The sequence below is a fragment of the Takifugu rubripes genome, chromosome 16, assembly GCF_901000725.2.
Source record: "Takifugu rubripes chromosome 16, fTakRub1.2, whole genome shotgun sequence".
Lineage (NCBI taxonomy): Eukaryota > Metazoa > Chordata > Actinopteri > Tetraodontiformes > Tetraodontidae > Takifugu > Takifugu rubripes.
Genome location: NC_042300.1, coordinates 7,857,352 through 7,875,652, shown reverse-complemented (window position 1 = coordinate 7,875,652; position 18,301 = coordinate 7,857,352). Strand labels below are relative to the sequence as shown.

Genomic DNA, 18,301 nt, shown 5'->3' with positions numbered 1-18,301 from the left:
GCTCTCTGTTATTGGACGCCGTCTCAGCTCCACAGAGCCAAAACAAATAGTCAAAACTCTCAAGCAAAAACAAGCAACCATTAGCCAAAACCCCTCTCAGAATGAAACTCTGAGCTGATGGTTACAATTACTTGATGTCCATCCATCCATCCATCCATCCATCCATCCATCCATCCATCCATCCATCCATCCATCCATCCCTACATCCCTACATCCATCCACCCATCCACCCATCCACCCATCCACCCATCCCTACATCCATCCATCCACCCATCCATCCATCCATTCCTCCATCCCTACATCCATCCATCCATCTTGTGGTCACCACTCCATCACAGGTCCCACACACAAACACACACACACACACGCACACAAACACACGCACACACAAACACACGCACACACTCACACACCAGGGGACAAGTTAAAGTCAGCCATCAATCTTTTCAATGAAGCCTTTGGACAGCGGGAGGAAACTGGAGGGAGAAAGACCCGGGCTGGAATCCTCCCCGGAGTGTTCGCGCTGGGCAACTGGGGGAAATGATCCCAATAATCAGATCCAGGAAGAGCTTCTACACCAGCTCGAAAGGAAAAATAAAAACAATCAGCACCAAAAGGATAAAAGATAATAGAAAAAAAGCTTACGATGAACTATTAGGTGGCCTCTTGGGGCCTATATTATTGTGCGTGGAAGAATCCATGAGTCTAATCCCACATGAGAGCAGAGAATGTCAGAATTAGCGTCTCACGCACCTACTTAGCAGCAGCACCGTTGCTGGTGTCCTTCACACCTGATTCATCAGGAGCGCGGCCAGATGATGAGAAGGACGATAAACACTGCTGCTCTCCCATTGGCTGCTTCAGGGCCAGCACTTTGATCCTCCTCCTCATTTTTGGGGGGCTGGGGAAGGGGGGGGGCGCACATGTATATTTATATATGTGGAATGTTTTTGGTCAGATTTTAAGGACAAGGTGCACAAATTCCAGCAGTTCTCAGGGTTCGTTGTATCCCGATGGTGCAGGTTTTCCCCCCCTCTGACCAGATGAAGTGATCTCACCCTGTCATATCTCAGCCTCTCACAGGCCCACAAAAAGACCATTGATACAGACGGATTATCTGTGACTTTTCATGGCGCTAGGTGGTAATTACTGTAGCTCCGGGTGTAGGGGGAGGGAATTATCAGACCCCAGGAAGGGAGATAGGAGAAGTCCCTGAAGGCCCTGGCTACACACACCGAGCTCAACAGAGTGTGTGTTTTTGTTACATTTTGTTACATTTATGTATTTCTCTGAACATGCCTGTGGGGGGGGTGGGGTTGGGGCGGTATGGCTGTGCGTGTCAACGTTAACAAACTCCAGGCTCAAGTCAGATACACCCACATAACCTGCTGATATCTCTGGATAAACCGTGCAGAGCTGCTGATAGTCGGAGAAACCTCCACTGTCCCAACGGCAGGAAGCCCTCCGCCTTCCTGGGTGAACACATTACGCACATCCCCTTCCTCCCTTTAGATCCAGAAGGGAACCGCCGCCCCAGACGAGCCCAGAATCAAGTCTCCTATGTGAGATACCCCCCCCCCTCCCCCGGGCCTCACCCCCCTGATGAGCAGAGCTGGCTTACTGGGAGGAATCTTGTACAAACATTGCACATTTGACTTATGCGTACGATCTCTTACATACACCCCTGCACACTAACACCGGGTACACCCGCGGAGCCATGGAGTATACAACAACAAATCTCCTGCACTCTTCCCGTGTAAACATGAAAAAAAACGTGTTTATGACAGAAAAGCAGGACCGGAGAGAAGAAAAATGTTACACTGGGAAATTAAAACAAAGAGAGAAAATTAAATCAGGTCTGTGTTTGTGTGTGAGTGTGTGTGTGTGTGTGTGCGTGTGCGTGTGATAGCAGCTTGTAGCTGAGTTTAGCACCATCTCGCATCTTATTTCCGCTTAATCTGTGTTTTGCACGAGTCCTCCCAGGAGACGGTGGCATAATGCTACCGGAGGCTAACAGAGCAGGAGATGACGAAGAGGTGAGATGGGACTTGCGATAAAAGCACACGCACACTCACAAGCACGTGCGTGCGCACACACACACACGCACACACACACACACACACACACACACACAAACACACAAACTTGTCTGCTTCCTGGACGGAGGGTTCAGAGAGGTCTCTTGAGGCTTAAAGTTTTGTGTGTGTGTGTGTGTGTGTGTGTGTGTGTGTGTGTGTGTGTGTGATTTAGCGATTGCTTGTATCTCTTTGCGAGTGTAATCCAACCTTCTCTGTAGCTAACAGACAGACACAGCCACATCACACCTTTAATTGCGAGCAGATGTTGGCTCAGGTCTCCATTAAGTACATTATCACATTATTGTTCTCTCTAAACATATTTTGTCGTACTGTATCTCCCTATTTTAAAGATCCTCCCCATCTTACTCAGTTTAGACCATAATTTGACCTTTTGCCTTATTTATTATTTGTAATTTTAGTCACAATCCTCTCTGATGGTTCCAGTTCTGCTAAGAGAGAGAGACACCTAGACCCAACAGGAAGTTGATCACCAAAACAAACCGTCTGACTTTTGAGCTCCCAAAATTCTCTTTAATACACAGGAGAGGAAGACTGATGATGACGATGATGTCACAAGAGGAGATGTTTGAGTTTTGAGGTTGGAGATGTTGAGGCAGCTCACAAAGACGAGGCAGTGAGACTAAATGATCAACTAAATGATGCCCTGCTTGTGCCTCAGTCGGCCAAAGAAAGTGGAAAATAATGAAGCACTTGTTTATAATAAAATGACTTTTAAAAATCATCTTATTAGAGCACAAGTTCTGGAGAAGAACAGACTGTCAGCCTGTTTTTTCTACACTCTGTTCTTTAGAATCCTTCAGTGAGATGGTGGTCCTTATCTATCGTTTCCCTTGGTTACTAATTAAAGATAATAAACTTTCCGGACCAAACCCTCCATCACCTCTGCACACACACTCACACACACACAAGCAGACACACACATACACACACGCTTCAGTTAAACACACAGTTGTGGGCTTGTTTGGAGGCAGCAGGTGAGTGTAAACTGTAGAAACTTGTGTTAAAATAAGCACCGAATGATAAAAATAGTGTCAGGGGCTTTTAAACACGCAGAGCACTACATCTTTTGAACATTCGTAGGCTCACGTGCACACACACACACACACACACACTGGTGAAACGTACAATTTCTCAGCATGTCAGAGTTTAAACCCGTCGTTAATCTTCACCCCACGCCTTAAACACAGGTGTTTGGAGAGTTTACAGATGAGCGTCCCGCGCCAGATAGTATGATATCATGTAGCTATGTTAAGTTGTCTACTGTTTCCCACTGCCCCCCCCTACACACACACACACACACACACACACACACACACACACCCCTCCCTCTGCCCCTAGCTTCACTTATCAAAAGAGAAAAAAGAAGCCTTGCTCAAATATTTCACATGATCCCCCTCTCAACGTTTCCATCAATGCTCGGATATTTATTCAGCTCAGACGGTCTCCTGAGCGGGCGGCCTCAGGAGTTTTATTATTATTATTGCGCAAGGAGATAAAACTCCCGCTCCGTGTCCATTAGGACGGAGGAGAGGACGTCTGGTGAAATGGAATGAGCTGCTGTGGTTATCATCATTGCCCCCCCCCCCCCCCCCCCCTCGCCCCCGCCGCTGGAGGAGGGAGGGACGCGGACGGGATTCTGCACTTTACGACGCGGGCGCACGGGCCAACGTGCACGAGGCCGCCCCTCCCTGGTGCTGCCCGGGTCTGTATTTATCCTTAACCATAACAGAGCGGGCGGATAATGGCTGACGGGACAGTCGTAAAAATAACCTGACACACTGTTTGGATTAGCCTTGTCTAATCCCTCCTTTCCCGTCCTTCCATCACATTTTATTGTTCTATCTATCTATCTATCTATCTATCTATCTATCTATCTATCTATCTATCTATCTATCTATCTATCTATCTATCTATCTATCTATCTATCTATCTATCTATCTATCTATCTATCTATCTATCTATCTATCTATCTATCTATCTATCTATCTCTTAAAGGTCACAAGGTCGTCCTGCATACAAATCGTTATGTACCAGCTGATATCTCGATGTGATCGGCTCTTTTAGCTCTTACTCGTGTCTGGATGCAGCTCTGTGGTGTTGGTGGGGCAGGAGGACCTCGGAAAGCTCTGAAAGGCCTTTAAAGAGCTCTCCATCAAGCGGAGGAGAGCTGAAGACAAGCGATGAGTCTCTGTAGGTTTAAGGGTGAATCATCCTTTTAAATGCAGTTTGATGGGCTTCACACACACGTCAGCATCGCTTGCATGTTTGGAAAGCACCAGACTGTAGGTTGGTGTTCCATTTACAGCTCAAGAGGCAAACATTTACCTCAAATTTGTTTAGAGATCACTAAAATAATAAAATCCATTGCATCATAGTGAAACGCTGGCAGTTCTGATAAACCCACTTTTATCAGCTGACACAGGAGGCTCCAGCAGGAGGTTCAGCAACAAGAAAAAGGGATTATCATCAGGTTTTTTTCTTTAAAGGGAACTTTGAGCACATAATATAAACCAAAATACAATAATAGCAGCTGTCATATGCCAGAAAATATCGCAACAAACTTTGTGTCCTGAGAGTAAATCGGCACCAAACTCCTGCCGTGTTTCTGATCTGGGTCTGTTCAACTCATTAGGTTTGATCAGAAGGATTTTCCAATCTTCACAATTCCTGCACGCCTGCGCCAAATCATGTCCGTGAATGAATACGAATGAATCATCTGTCATTAACATCTGTAGCGAATCTCAAAAGCATTCCCTTTTTTTCCCTGTTCGATTCTTTTGTAAATTGCTGCGTGATGGACCCAGAGCACATGAGCAAAAACAGACAATATCAGCTTTTTCCTGCTCACATGCTCTCTAGTGGTGTTTGTGTTTAAAAAAGGAGGAAACTTCAGAGAAATCTACTGTTGAGACATTTTCCAGCTCAAATTAATTCTTCTTTTGGCTCAAAGTTCGGCAGCAATGTTGAAGTCTTCAGACCAGAATTCCCACATTTAAAATCTTGGTATTACCCATGATGCCCTGCTTTTATGGGAGTTATGTCCAGTAAAGTCATTTTGTCTGAAAACCCAACAAGATGAGGGTAAACTCTCTGAACTCTGTGAGGAGGATACTGCAGGCCTTTAAAGCACTGATCTCCACGTCTGATGAAAATGGGAGGCCGGTATTTTATATCTGCGGGACGCGATATATCTGACAGAGCTTTATTGGTTTACTCTTTAATGACTTCCTGAAGAGAAGTGAGACGGAGGGAGGCTAACTTCTGAGATCTTCCTCTTTTGTTAGGTCTTGTTTTTAGACTGTTTTTACCTCATCACCCCTTCTTGCCTGCTTCCAAGCTTGTTCCCAACTTCCCCCAACGAACAGTTTCATCATCATTTGGAGAGACTGTAAAGTAAAAGCCCGTTCAACATGATAAGTCTGTGACCTTGTCCGTGTATTCCTCGGCGTAGCTCTTCTTCTCTCGCTCTGAATGGCTAAGATGGGGTTACTAATGAGCGAATGTTCTGGTGATGAAGCCTTTTTCCAAGAATCTTTTCTCCCAAACGCCCGTGGCCTTTGGATGACTCCCCAAGGAGACCATTAATTTAGATATCAGAACGAGTGTGTGAGTTTGTGTGCGTGTTGCCTGGATGTGAGTGGGAGATCCAGATTGCTTTGTTTTATCACCCTGCAGAAACAAGCGCGAGCTAAAGCAGATCAATAGGAAGAAGGGTCGCATCGCACCAACTCCCAAAATCTGCTGAAACACAAGGCCCTCTTATCACACATCCCTCCTTCCTATCATCATTCCGCACCTTCACCCCGACTCGCTCCCACAAACGCCACCCCAAACATCCTTCTATGTCAACACCTCACGCCCCCCCCCCCCCTTCCTCCACATTCAGACCTGTGCAAGGTTTAAGAGCTTTTCGACTGAAAATCTGGCTGAAACCTTGACTGTAGCTTTGGCCCTTCAGACACGTGACAGACAGCAGCGCTGCAAAAAAAAAAACACTGAAAAGAGGAGTAAAAATAGCACCACTCATTTCTTAGAGGAATAAATGTACAGTAGTTTGTTTTTTGTTTAGAGAAGCCGCAAATCAGTCATTTCGCATCTGAAACGTGAAAAATAAGATTTTTGTAAATAAGGTGCAAGGAGCAGCAGAATGCCGCAGTTTTAGAACGGCGAATCCCTTCAGCACTGTTGACGTTGATGCATTGACGCCGCCCTGATTGCAAGCTCTCGCGTTATCTCAGAGGGCAGCGAGCTGCGTAATTGAAGGAGTGATGCGTGCATTTGCTTGCTGTTCAGATGCCTCTTACGGGAGTTTGTTTTTCGGAGCGCTCTGTTTTAGGAGAGAGGAAGGATCCACTCCACGAGGCTTAGAGCAACTCCTCTTGCCAAACAGCGGCTGTCCATCTGAGGTGCTGCACAAACATACACAAGAACCTTTGTGCATCCAGATGCATAGAATTTTAACTGTTAGCTACTCTGTCTTTCAGGGGAAAACCACTCAATTTTAACAGCCCAATCTGACTTTTCGTCATCATTACTACAGCAAAAATCCCCACTTAACTCAAAATATGCGTGACTTCCTTGTGTGCTTTGCAAGTTAAAGAGGCAGTAATGCCCCCAAAGTGTCAAAAGGATGGTCAAATGTTGATGAATAAACAATCAGGGCTGTGTTTCTGCATAAAGATTAACATTAATTCTCAAGTTCGCTCTCCTTTGGAGGGATATCTGGGATTTCATGCTGACCCAGTTTGCTCAGAATGATGTCACATTTTTGGAACAAAGGAACAGGTGTTCTTTAGAGCTGCTGAAGACAACGCTCATCACAATGTCATCATTTCCAAAAACTAGTCTAAACAGGACCTCTGTGGCTGATGAAATATTGCTTGAGGGTTTTTTTATACGTTATGAAATGTCTAAATTACGTTATGGCAGTAAATAATTTAGATAATATTAGTATATTAGGCCTTGAAATTTAAGCATCTCAACAATCATTCACATATTGTGGAATTCCATGTAAGCCCATATCTGTTAGTATGAATTTCAGCACACACACACACACGCACACACACACACACACACACGCACACACACACACGCACACACACACACCCCCATAGGTCTATGCTGTACCCTCCATGTCTGTCTGACTGGTCCCAGTCAGAATGGAGCTGATATAAACAGGCCTGGTTGTTCCCACGTCTCTGTTTACACTGGGAGACCCCGGAGCAGCACTGCCAGAGCGCTGGATTCCCTCTGCACTGCAAACTCACACACGATCCATCTCTGTTTCTTACAGAAAACCTGCAGCATGCGCCTGCATGCATCCCTGCAGAAGTGCAGCCGCTCCCACTCACGACTGTGTGACTCAAACTTTTCCTCCTACTTATGTCATTTTTCTCTCTCTCTTGGAACCGACCAGACTTATACGTTTTACATCAATGAGTAAATCCTTCGGAAATCTTCCCACAAACCCATCAAACCTGCGCTGAGTCCAGTTTTACAACACGGCCGCAAAGACTCTCAAAAGCTTTGACGCTGCCCTCTGAGTCCTTTTGAAACAGGCTTTGTGATGTACGTCCAACATAAACAGAACACTGGGGTCCTGACAAACACGTCCAGTTTACAGGCAGTGCTGAGGTCGCCCCAACGGATCATCACAAAATATGCTTCTGCTGACCTGAGTGGACAGGAAAAATTAACTCTTCACATTCAGCTTTTTGCAGACTATGCTTGTCATGTTGTACTGACTTTAAATTGTATTTGAACATTGGCATTAAAAAACAACCCAATGTATCTGGCACCACTTTCCCTCGTCTCTCTTACACATGCACGTACGCACGGCAGTGATGGATTGTCTATTTATTCTTAGACGTATCTGCATCCATAAAGCCGTAAGTGCTCCCATCTGTCTGTTTACATGTTGCATCTTATGACCTAATGAGAATAAGAGCATTGTTCCCCTGGGAAGCGACTGGTCCAGCCTCGACCATCTGTAAACACACTCCTGCGCCCTGCGTCAGCTCTCACAGCACATACAAACACATGCTCGCTGCGCCACTGCCCTAACTCCCTTTAAATCTAAACCTTTATAGTAAACATGGCAGAATAACACTCTTGTGTAGAGTGGATGTTAATGACAAGTCCGTAGTTTACCGGGAGAAAAAAATGGGATGGGAATAGAGACAATTTGGTAACCAGGGAGGAAGAACAACAAAAAGGCTGAATCATAAAGAAGTTATTTCTCTGTTTTACTTGGGTGCAGGCCAGGCGAGGGAAATGTTCGCAGTGGTCTGAGCAGGATATCTGGGTGACAGGACATGATGCACAAAATGTGCAAAGGCAGGCAATAATTCACAGTTATGAACACGCAAACAAATATGAAACTAATACACACAGACTTGTACTTTCACAAATCTGTTTTGTTTAAGCAACCATGTCTAATAAATATTACATGTCATCCTTATCTGTTTAACTTTCCTGAAGTTCTGTGCAGAGTTACACAAGGCGGATGAGCTCAAGGAGAAGAGGGAGCCAACAGAAAGACCTGGTCAGTCCAGGCCATAATCAGTGCACCCAGGACAGCACAATTTCAAGGCGTTCATTCATGAGCAATGGGACCGGCTGAGGATTCTGTCATTGATAAGACAAACATGCTCAGCTGCCTCCAAAATTACTCCTCCTCCTCCTTTCTAAACCTGTTTGTGATTCTTCGGGGAGCAGTTATTGACCAGATGTGCTGATTATGGAGATTTTCTAATGTTTGAATCTCAGTACAACATAAAAATTGAATAAAAGGCTGAAAAAATGCATTAAAATGTGCTTGGTCTGGCTTGTGGATGATTAGATTACCGACACAAATTGTACACACGGGACAGCAAAATTTTAACACATCTTTGGAAGTTCCATTATTTAATTAAATCACATTCCACTATCAACAAAACATTGCAGAACACTGATTTCTTTCTCTCCAACATAAAATAGTCTCATCATCCACATGATGGCTCATAATGAAAACATACCTGCTGACAAACATCAGCTCTTTAAACAACATACTTATATAATTATCATATATAATGTCTTCTCATTCCCTTTAAATTGTGGAAGTAGAAGTTTTTCTTCCACCTGGCACTGTCGTCATATTGTAGTCAATAATGTATAATATAATTCTATAATTTTCTTTTAAGAAATTTGATAAGATTATATCCATGTACCGGTACTCAAAATATACATCTTGCAAATTTCTATATACATGAGCTATTTTTGCGTGTGTACAATGGCAGAAATTTTATTTGTACTCATATAAAGTATATATTTCGAGTTATTTATTGACGCCGCATTTTTCATTTTTCATTTCCTGTTTTATTTTGAAAGATCAGAACCGGAAGTCGTTGTAGTTTCTGCTGAGGAGGAAGGTGTCTTCTTTTCTGTCCCACCAATTGTACCGAATTGGATATTTTTCACTCAGTGGGTTTTTTGACCAAGCGGCCATAAGAAGTACCTGCTATATCATTGTAAAATATTTAGTTTACTACATTTAATTATGCATTTTTACCCAGTCGAAATAACCTCAGCAGTTTGTTGACATTTAGCCTGCTAGCTAGCCTTGCTAACAACTTTTCATTCATTGCTACTTAATCGTTTTCTTTGTTGCTTTGCTGCTAAAGAAAGGCTTAGATTTATCACCATGGGGACCGAGCTGTATTGATACACCGTCGCTGCGTTATCTTTTATGTTATTTAGTCGATTCTGTTTTATATTCCTTTCATTCATTTTAATGAATTGCCCAAACAATACACTCGACCCAGCCAAGTAAATTAATTATGCCAGAACACACTAGTGGGCTTTGATGCTCTAAGAAATGCCTGGAAATCACTCTTCTAATTATTTTCTTTCAAATATTGGGTTGAATGAATATTTTCTGTCTGACCAAACGCCGATAGTGTGCAGTTATGTTCTGGATGCTGCTATTGCCGGAACATAGCATGGATGCTGTTTCGTAAACGTATTGATGTGCTTTTTGTAGAGGAATAAAACATGGAATACTTTAATTGTCTATATTTCTATATTTCCAGCAGGTTACCGGGCTGCAGCTCTCGTCCTCACACACGTGCTGGACACGATTGACTGTTTCCAGTCAACAGTCTCTTTAACAATTTCAAAGCTCTGTTATAGGTTAATGTTATGAGCACCACTAAATAATAAAGCTCCAGTCATAGTGACCACTAACATACAACACAGGAAAACCAAACTGGAGATAGCAAAAGAAATTATTTATTTGCACAATGTAACCCCAAACAGTCACAGCAAAGAAGTGAATTAGGGGGATCTTTAGAGCCGGCAAAAAACCCAAAACACAATGAGTTCCACCGGGTCAACCGGTCAGCCGTCGGACTCAGAGGAACCTCTGAAGCGAGGTAAAAGAATGATTACCCTAAAATGAGGAGGGCGACTGGTCACTTTAAGATTCAAACAGCTTGACTGTTGATATAAGAGCAACCCAACGTTGCTGCTGTCATCTGGGAGAGAGAGAGAGACGCCTCCTGTCCTCCACGTTTATGCCACCGGCGGCGCTCAGGGAACAGGAACCAGCAGGAAGGGGCACGTATAACAGGAAAAAAGACGAACCTGAAGTTAATGTATCGTTTTCCATGGAAGAAGCTTTTGCTTGTAATAGAGAAGAAGTCCTTGGGCTCAAGGGCATCTTCACACATCCTCATACAGAGACGTTAGTAAGCCACATAGAAAAATATAGTTTTATTGGTTTTAATGTGAGTTTTTATGTCTGCGGCTTTTATGTTTTGAGCTGTGTCACTATGTGAAGGACAATAACGTTTTTTTTAATCATGAATATGTCGGCAATGTTGTATTTGCGGTGTGCTTGTAACAGGAATGTAATCTAATCAGATTAAACTCATTTAATTGCAGTAAATTAAGTTGTTGAGCTCATTATTTTGGTCTCAGGTTATTTTGGTTTGTTTCGATTGAACTTTTAAACCCATATCAGGGCGGTCTGCCCTCTAAAGGTCACTAATATTAACCCTTTTCACTCATGAAACAATGAAACCTGCATTTGAAACATGTTAGTTAGTTTGTTTTTTGTGATACGAGAACGAAGAAGAAACTTGTGTCCATGGCAGGTACCAATAGAGAATAGCTTTTATTTAAAGTACCACAGTATATTTAGACTTATTTAAAGCATTCATTTGTGAGAACATTTGAGATTGTAGTAATATGTGAAATAGGACACCCACTGAAGCTCCGGAGCTTTTTAGAAATAAAATATATAACAATACAAATACACAATATAATCCTCCAAATGATAACTACTATATAAATCTATTTATTCTATACTATATACAACTATGTTAGACTATAAATATTGGGCGTTTCCCCCTCTTAGCTGGTCTTAGACCCTCATGTGTCTGTGAATTGGTGATTCTGATGAGATCTGAGGATGAAACCACCCTGTGGTTCACAGTTCCACATCTTATTCCTGCTCCTTTCATTCAGTGAGGCTGAAGCAGAGACGGGTGCAGGTTAGTTTGCTGTCTGCAGATACTAGAGAATTCAATTTAATTTCAGCCTTTTTAGTTTCACATGTCAAGAGGTTAAGTGGCGACACCGTCCTAAAATGATTGCGTTCATGTGTTTTACAATTATGATCTTACTTTCTCTGCCAGTTAAACGTGGATTCACGTTAGTGTGGGTTTGAACTTATGTCCACCTGTTGTGCGCATTATGAAAGAGTCACAGCGTATATCTTTGTCTCCTCATGTGGAGGTTTCGATGCACATATTGTATTTTATTTGATCCTTGCTATATTTTTATTGATACAATATTATTTGTCTCAAGTCTTTTCTATTGGCGTGAGTTTCTTTGCCAGTGGGGATATGCTGCCATCTAGTGGCAATATTATGCATCGCCGACAGATGGACGTGGACCAGTGTGTTGCTTGTTTTTATAAAAGACAAATAAAGTGCGGCCTGTTATAAAGACAGTAGTTACATCATAGTAAGGAGGTTCGAGGTTTGATTCTAGCTCTGGGTTTTGATATGGCGTTTACATGTTTTCAAGTGTCTTTCTGGCTTTTCTCCAGGGAGCCAAAACACAAACATTAGGTTGATTGAAAATAAGGCAAGTGCTTCTTAAACTCGCGTATTTGTGCGTTTCCCCTGCGAACTGCTATGCGGACCTACTGTTTTGGTTCTTGCAGATACGTGACGTAAAGACTGCAGACACTGATTGGCCAGGGGAGTGACGTCACTGGCGGGTCACTCGAGCGACGCGTTTGGGAAACTTAAACCCGCCATTTTTAAAACCCGCAACGATGATAGTTTATATATTTAGTATTTTTGCTTAATATATAAGGGCCGCTACAAGGAGACACGCTGGTCATCGCCCCCTTTTGTCTGCCTCCAGTCCTTGTTCCCAGCGTCCCCAATCTAACAATTTCACCACCATTTGGAGAGACTGTAAAGTAAAAGCCCGTTCAACATGTTAAGTCTGTGACCTTGTCCGTGTATTCCTCGGCGTAGCTCTTCTTCTCTCGCTCTGAATGGCTAAGATGGGGTTACTAATGAGCGAATGTTCTGGTGATGAAGCCTTAATCCAAGAATCTTTTCTCCCAAACGCCCGTGGCCTTTGGATGACTCCCCAAGGAGACCATTAATTTAGATATCAGAACGAGTGTGTGAGTTTGTGTGTTCTGGATGTGAGTGGGAGATCCAGATTGCTTTGTTTTATCACCCTGCAGAAACAAGCGCCAGCTAACGCAGATCAATAGGAAGAAAGGTTTAATGCTGTACCCTGAATGCCTCATCCCAGTCAGAATGGAGCTGATATAAACAGGCCTGGTCGTAACCACGTCTCTGTTTACACTGGGAGACCCCGGAGCAGCACTGCCAGAGCGCTGGAGTCCCTCTGCACTGCATCGCACGTGCATGCATGAGCATGCATCTCTGCAGAAAATCAGCCTCTCCCACTCAGGACGTGATAAAAAATTCCAAAGGACAGAAGAGCAGCTGCTCAAGTCTTCTCTGTTGCAATCTTATCTCTTCCGCTTTAACTGTGTGACTCAAACTTTTCCTCCTACTTATGTCATTTTTCTCTCTCTCTTGGAACCGACCAGACTTATACGTTTTACATCAATGAGTAAATCCTTTGGAAATCTTCCCACAAACCCATCAAACCTGCGCTGAGTCCAGTTTTACAACACGGCCGCAAAGACTCTCAAAAGCTTTGACGCTGCCCTCTGAGTCCTTTTGAAACAGGCTTTGTGATGTACGTCCAACATAAACAGAACACTGGGGTCCTGACAAACACGTCCAGTTTACAGGCAGTGCTGAGGTCGCCCCAACGGATCATCACAAAATATGCTTCTGCTGACCTGAGTGGACAGGAAAAATTAACTCTTCACATTCAGCTTTTTGCAAACTATGCTTGTCATTTAAAGTGCATCCATAAAGCCGTAAGTGCTCCCATCTGTCTGTTTACATGTTGCATCTTATGACCTAATGAGAATAAGAGCATTGTTCCCCTGGGAAGCGACTGGTCCAGCCTCGACCATCTGTAAACACACTCCTGCGCCCTGCGTCAGCTCTCACAGCACATACAAACACATGCTCGCTGCGCCACTGCCCTAACTCCCTTTAAATCTAAACCTTTATAGTAAACATGGCAGAATAACACTCTTGTGTAGAGTGGATGTTAATGACAAGTCCGTAGTTTACCGGGAGAAAAAAATGAGATGGGAATGGAGACAATTTGGTAACCAGGGAGGAAGAACAACAAAAAGGCTGAATCATAAAGAAGTTATTTCTCTGTTTTACTTGGGTGCAGGCCAGGCGAGGGAAATGTTCGCAGTGGTCTGAGCAGGATATCTGGGTGACAGGACATGATGCACAAAATGTGCAAAGGCAGGCAATAATTCACAGTTATGAATGAATATGTATCACAAGATCTACCAAGATCACCAGATATCATATATGTGCAAGAGACATGGCGCAGCACTTTAGACTATAAAACAAAAGATTGCAGTCGTAGTAGATGGGATAGGCAGATGGACATAGGCGGAGGATGTTCAGCTTTTATCAAGGACAACGTTATCGGATAGATGTGAAAGGGAAGAATTTGTAGTTGTAGAACTATATACAACCAAAGGACAGATGAAAATCAGTCGATGCTATAATCCATGCAAACCACTAGATATTACAAACTTAAACAAATTCCAGGACAGTCTCTAGGTTATCTGGAGAAGGGTCACTTGGTGTGTTTATAGGATGGGGAAAGAACCTGAATTATCTGCAGTTCTGTGCAGTTACACAAGGCGGATGAGCTCAAGGAGAAGATGGAGCCAACAGAAAGACCTGGTCATTTAACATTTTAAAAAATTGTTTTATTTTGTTAAATCACATTCCACTGTCAGAAAAACGATGCAGAAAATTGATACTTTCTCCCCCTCATATAATAGTCTCATTCTCCAGATAAGGGAACAAAATGCTCAAACCCCAAAGGCAGCAGTATTCCATATAAATATTTATTTTAAGGTTGCAAAACAACCTTAAAATAAATTCTTCTTCTTCTCATGATCTTTAGATTATTGACAGAAAAAAAACATAATATTTTACACAAATATCGAAACATGTTGGAAAAATAATATTCATGTAATCAAAATGTAAATCTTGCGTTTTAAATGTCTGTTTACATGCTGTATTGATGTATGTATACAATGGCATAAATGCTATTTTTATCCATAAAAGAATAACTTGAGATTTCTCACCGGAAGCCGTATTTATTATTTCCTGTTTTATTTTGAAAGATCAGAACCGGAAGTCATTGTAGTTTCTGCGGAGGAGGAAGGTGTCTTCTGTTCTGTCCCACCAATTGTACCGAATTGGATATTTTTCACTCAGTGGGTTTACGTGACTAAGCGGCCATAAGAGGTACCTGCTATATCATTGTAAAATATTTAGTTTAATACATTTAACATTAGCACGAAAATGCATTTTTACCCAGTCGAAATAACCTCAGCAGTTTGTTGACATTTAGCCTGCTAGCTAGCCTTGCTAACAACTTTTCATTCATTGCTACTTAATCGTTTTCTTTGTTGCTTTGCTGCTAAAGAAAGGCTTAGATTTATCACCATGGGGACCGAGCTGTATTGATACACCGTCGCTGCGTTATCTTTTATGTTATTTAGTCGATTCTGTTTTATATTCCTTTCATTAATTTTATTGAATTGCCCAAACAATACACTCGACCCAGCCAAGTAAATTAATTATGCTAGAACACACTAGTGGGCTTTGATGCTCTAAGAAATGCCTGGTGTGTTTAGTTATTTATTCAGATTCTTCGTGCAAAAAAAAACTGCTTTAATGATTTCCGGATGTTTTTATTCATCGCATTATTCACCCAGAGGCTCTATGTGTAGCTGAATATGGTGTCCGTGGAGGTCCAAATGTAAAAGGTATTTGCGAAAGAAAAACTAAATTTTTAAATTTACAGAATTTCTTTATATTAATTTTAATTTAAAAAAAAAACTTTGGGGGAATTTACACCACTGAGTAAGCGTCAAGTTACAACGACTAGTAATATATTAGAAAGCCACCCTTCTGTTCCATGAACATGAGAGTATTATTACACAATGCTGCTGAAACGTTTGTGTGCAAAGAAGCATGAGCTGTAACTATACTTGGTTAATGAATTTAATGGAAAGCTTCCAGCAGCTTTCATTTAAAGCACAAGCTAAAAATATTGGACATTTCCCCCCTCTCAGCTCACTTTATCCCATCATCTGTCTGTGAAGTGGTGATGCTGATGAACCCTGTCTGAGGAAAAAGGCACCTTCTGCTCCACAATTCCACATGGAGTCCAACAATGAGGGAGAACTCGACATCATAATCAGCAACGTGGTGGCAACTTTCAGGACCCGGTGCCATCTCAACCTGCGCACCATTGCCTTGGAAGGAAACAATGTCATCTATAAACCAGAACAAGGGGTGAGGAACCCTCCATGAGTGCACATACAGGTAGAGAAAATACAGCATCTGATCTTTTTTCTTTCTTAATCAGACAGTTACAATGAAACTCCGTAAGCCCAGGATAACAGCCAATATCTGGTCTTCTGGAAAAATTATATGCACAGGAGCATCAAGGTGAGCCCCCAAAACTGACTGTGATATCTGATTTCTGTTTCCTACTGTTCTTATTCCTGCTCCTTTACTTCAGTGAGGATGAAGCAAAGCTGGGTGCTCGCAGGTTAGCTCGCTGTCTGCAGAAACTGGGCTTCAAGGTAAGAAGTTCATATTTTTCGTTGCCAGTTAAATGCTTATAGAGCCACATTAGTTTGACTTTCATACTTTAACCTGTGTCCATGTGTTGACTCATACTGTGCATCTGTCTTTGTCTCCTCAGGTGAAGTTTTCTGCTTTCAAAGTTGTGAACGTGATGGCCGGGTGTTCCATGCCATTCAAAATCTCCCTAATAGACTTCACAAAGAAGAACCGACCCATTGCCACGTAATGTAACATTACTGTCACCCTAACTTATGAGTCCTGAATTGTGTTTTCTGCAAAACTAGGAAACATCTGTTTGTTTGTTTTGTGCATATTTTGTATTTATTTGATCCCCGTCATGGTTTATTGATCCAATATACCGGTAATATTGTTTAGTGGTGAGGATATGCTGCCCTCTAGTGGTGCAGTTAGGCTTTGCAAACAGATGGACATGGACCCAGTTTGTCAATGCTTTTTGATTAAAAAATAAATCCAAAACCAAATGAATTGCAGCCTGTTGGAATAGATAAAGCAGCACAGTGGTGGTGTGTCAGACCTCTGGAGGGTGTATTCCTGCCAGTGATTGCTGGGATCAACAGTCTGATGGTGACATTTAAGCCTTGATTTAAGTGTGTTTATGTGTTTCTCAGGTATGAACCAGAGCTCCATCCTGCTGCTATGTACACCATGAGACAACCCAAGGCTACAATAAAGGTGTTCTCTACTGGCAGTGTCACAATTTTAGGTACTTAACACATGCAGTTGGACTTTTTTGTCCATCTTAGAGGCACCAATGATTTTATTTTGAACTATTTGGGGACACTTTTTTAAAACTTGTTTTTACCTCGATCTGTCTATGCAGGACCAAGTGTGGACAACGTGGCCGCAGCTGTTCAGCACGTCTACCCTCTGCTGTCAGAGTGTCGTAGACCCCTGTGAGTGACGAGCAACACACACCAGGAAGCACCTTACCTGTGGATTCTACTGCTACGTGTTGTCAGCACAAGGCTGCGTCCTCCTAACATGACCAACGACATCACTTCATCTGCTTTTAACAATTTGATGTCCTCACAAGACTTTTTGGACTTCCTTCATACAAAAATGTTGTTATTGTTGTGGCTGCTGTGATTTTTATCACCTACGGCCACCAGTGATTTGATTCCTCAAACCCAACTGAGGCTGAATAATCTTTTATTCACTTTATTTGTTCTGGGTGTTTCCACTCAGATGAGTTCAAACTTTAACTGTTCAATTGATTTTGTGCCACCGGAGAACCTTCTGTGTTTCCGTCCAGTTTAGATTTAACAGCACGCACATCTCAGTTCACAAGAAACATTAATTTTTGCACATTTCCTTGTTTTTTTCTGGATGGTTTTTCCCATTATAAATTTGTTCCGTAAGTACTGTTACATCAAAACATTGACTCATTTTTAAGGAACTACTGGTTAGAATCAGGAGATGGCGACGCTACAGAGAGGCATCGCATTCAGAATAAGCTTTTTAGATGGAGATGAGATGTCTTTTAAATGTTGTTGGCAAATTTCTGTTTTGAATGTGGGTATTTATAAAAGTCCTTGAAGTTCAAAAAGCAACAGATACGTAGGGGTTAGCTTAGCATGCCTCCCATGACCACATTTGGCAACACAAAAACATTAACAATGGTTAGGCTCACATCGTCAGCTGATATCTGAAGATACAGTATTTTCAAAAGAAATCCAGTTCCACTGTTAAACAGGAAAAGAGCAATGACAGTGATTATTTTAACGAGAGCTGGTTTGCTGTACATACATCCAACATTTTTAGAAAAGCATCAGCTTCAGGCTGTGTGTGATGGACTGCCATCCAGTGTATTTGTGACACTTGAGAGTTTTTGTATTTTGTATAAAAAAATAAATGATTAAAATGACTCTGTATGTGTGGTTTTCACTTTTT

The 18,301-nt window shown here is 42.3% G+C and overlaps 1 protein-coding gene and 1 long non-coding RNA gene across 4 annotated transcripts; both read left to right on the top strand.

Moving 5' to 3' along the window:
* Positions 1 to 9,475: 9,475 nt before the first annotated feature.
* LOC115252939 (uncharacterized) lies at positions 9,476 to 11,025 on the top strand. The gene is made up of 2 exons (XR_003891237.1): positions 9,476 to 9,607; positions 10,169 to 11,025. It is a non-coding gene; the product is annotated as an uncharacterized lncRNA (long non-coding RNA).
* A 3,898-nt stretch (positions 11,026 to 14,923) lies between these two features.
* tbpl1 (TATA box binding protein-like 1) lies at positions 14,924 to 18,275 on the top strand. Of its 3 annotated transcripts, none has more exons than XM_029849082.1 (7): positions 14,924 to 15,037; positions 15,901 to 16,093; positions 16,167 to 16,249; positions 16,323 to 16,386; positions 16,509 to 16,612; positions 17,020 to 17,114; positions 17,232 to 18,275. In XM_029849082.1, the coding sequence occupies exons 2-7, from the start codon at positions 15,959 to 15,961 to the stop codon at positions 17,306 to 17,308; spliced, it is 558 nt and encodes a 185-aa protein (XP_029704942.1). In that variant the 5' UTR covers positions 14,924 to 15,037; positions 15,901 to 15,958; the 3' UTR covers positions 17,309 to 18,275.
* The last annotated feature ends 26 nt before the right edge of the window (positions 18,276 to 18,301 follow it).